Here is a 1907-nt window from a genome sequence, read left to right as displayed (position 1 = left end):
CTGATGTCTAGAACATGAAGCACTTCCCTTAATACAAGTGTCTTACCCGAAGTGAGCTTCAATGTGACGGTTCCTTTACCGATAACATTAGAAGATTGGGAATTTCCCATAAAAACTTGATCACTCGAATTAACAACAGAGTAAGTACCGAACGCATTGCGATCTCCACAAATATGTCGAGTTGCACCCGTATCAAGTATCCAATCTTTTGGTTTTTCAACCAAACTTACTTCTGTAATCATGGCGGTGAAAATGTCCTCCTCCAGTAAATTAGCCTTCACTTTCTCAGATTTTATAGACTTCTTGTTCCGACAGTCTCTCTTGAGATGACCATGCTTACCACATGTGAAGCACTTTACTTTTGACCTCTTGAAACTCTTGCCTTTCTTGACTTGAAGACCTTTTTGAAATGACCTTGTTTGTTTGATTCGACAAGGTTGGCTTTGAGTTTTGTGTACCCAAGAGGCTTTCCACCATTGTCCTTGTTCCTGTTCCTCTCCTCGATCTTGATTCGGATCACAACCTGTTCAAAGGACCATTCCTTTCTCTTGTGTTTCATATTATTTTTGAAATCAGTCCAAGAGGGAGGGAGTTTTTCAAGGAGGGAACTTGTGACGAAAACATCAGGAAGAATAACATTTTTCTTAGATAACCTTCCCACCAAGATTTGAAACTTATCAATTTGGGAAGAGACGCTTTCGTCGTCGGTCATTTCAAAATTCAAGAAATTTGCTACCACATATTTCTTGCTGCCTTCATCATCAAGAGTATACTTGTTGCATAAAGCGTTCCAGATCATATATGCATACTCGTATGAGTTATACACATTGTATAGATCAATGGCAAGCGCATTCAATATCCGATTTTTACACTGAAAATCGGCTTGAATCCATGCAATCCGTTTTACATCTTCTTCCAGGATCTCACTTTGTGGTGGTTTGGGATCCGTCAATGCAAAAGCAACCCCTATTTGGGTTAAAGCAAAAAGAAGCATTTGCCTCCATCTCTTAAAATTCTGCCCATCAAATTGTTCGATCTTATCGAACTCTCCAACAATACTCATCTTCTCCAATGCGGGTTGAAGAGTGGTAACAGCAGGGACCACATTAGTTGGAATAGGATCAACACTGGATGTGTCCTTTTGACCAAGTGTATCTTGTCTAGCCATAGTCTTAAATCTGTTTATAACAGTATTAAGATCCACTGTTAGAAACAGTCACGACGATTAAAGACCTTAAGATTGTTATCACTAGACTATGGGCAGAACAATATAAGAATACAAACAGTAATAAAAGCATAAACAGTAGTACGAAACAAGAGTATAAATAATCAAATAAATATATGTACTTGGTAGTTGCAGGATATCGCCAAAGGAGACAGTAGGTTGGATCGAGTCATATCTAGAAGACACTCTCCTGAAGGTCTTTAATCGCCCCTTATTAGTGCAGACCGGGAACAGTGCGATTATACCTCCAAGATGAAACGATCCACTAATCACTAAAGACGGCACTTCCAAAGTGATTACAGAAGGCGTCCGAAAGCTATACTCAACACACAGAGACAGTAAGGACGGACAGAAACACTCTCTGATGAAAACAGAGAAGAACCATGCCTTGAGAAGCAACAAAACAGGAAGAAAACGAAGTGAAGTTACCCCTGCCAATACCCTTGTATATATAGAATACGTAGAGGCAGGTTGTAAAGGTACTGTACGTATACAGGCGTCCCTGTATACCGTACAGGTACTTTAAGTGTCTCCTTATGTGTGTACAGGTACCACTACACACTCGTATAGGTACTGCGGGTGCATGTATAAAAACAAAATTAAGATATTTATATACACCCACACCCACACCCACACCCGGACTCGATTCGGTTCGGCGCGCGCGCGCGATTTAAAAGCACCC

The 1907-nt window shown here is 40.4% G+C and overlaps 1 protein-coding gene across 1 annotated transcript; it reads right to left on the bottom strand.

The window, feature by feature from the left end:
- Nucleotides 1-355: 355 nt before the first annotated feature.
- LOC122643732 lies at nt 356-1168 on the bottom strand. The gene has a single exon (XM_043837321.1). It carries the CDS (start codon nt 1166-1168, stop codon nt 356-358), a length of 813 nt encoding a protein of 270 aa, XP_043693256.1.
- Nucleotides 1169-1907: the final 739 nt, after the last annotated feature.

Source organism: Telopea speciosissima, chromosome 10 (genome assembly GCF_018873765.1).
Source record: "Telopea speciosissima isolate NSW1024214 ecotype Mountain lineage chromosome 10, Tspe_v1, whole genome shotgun sequence".
NCBI classification, from domain to species: Eukaryota; Viridiplantae; Streptophyta; class Magnoliopsida; order Proteales; family Proteaceae; genus Telopea; species Telopea speciosissima.
This window is presented reverse-complemented; position numbering and strand designations above follow the sequence as displayed.

Coding starts and splice junctions, on each gene's coding strand:
- LOC122643732 (XM_043837321.1), bottom strand. CDS start 1,168: ATGGCTAGACAAGATACACTTGGTCAAAAGGACACATCCAGTGTTGAT.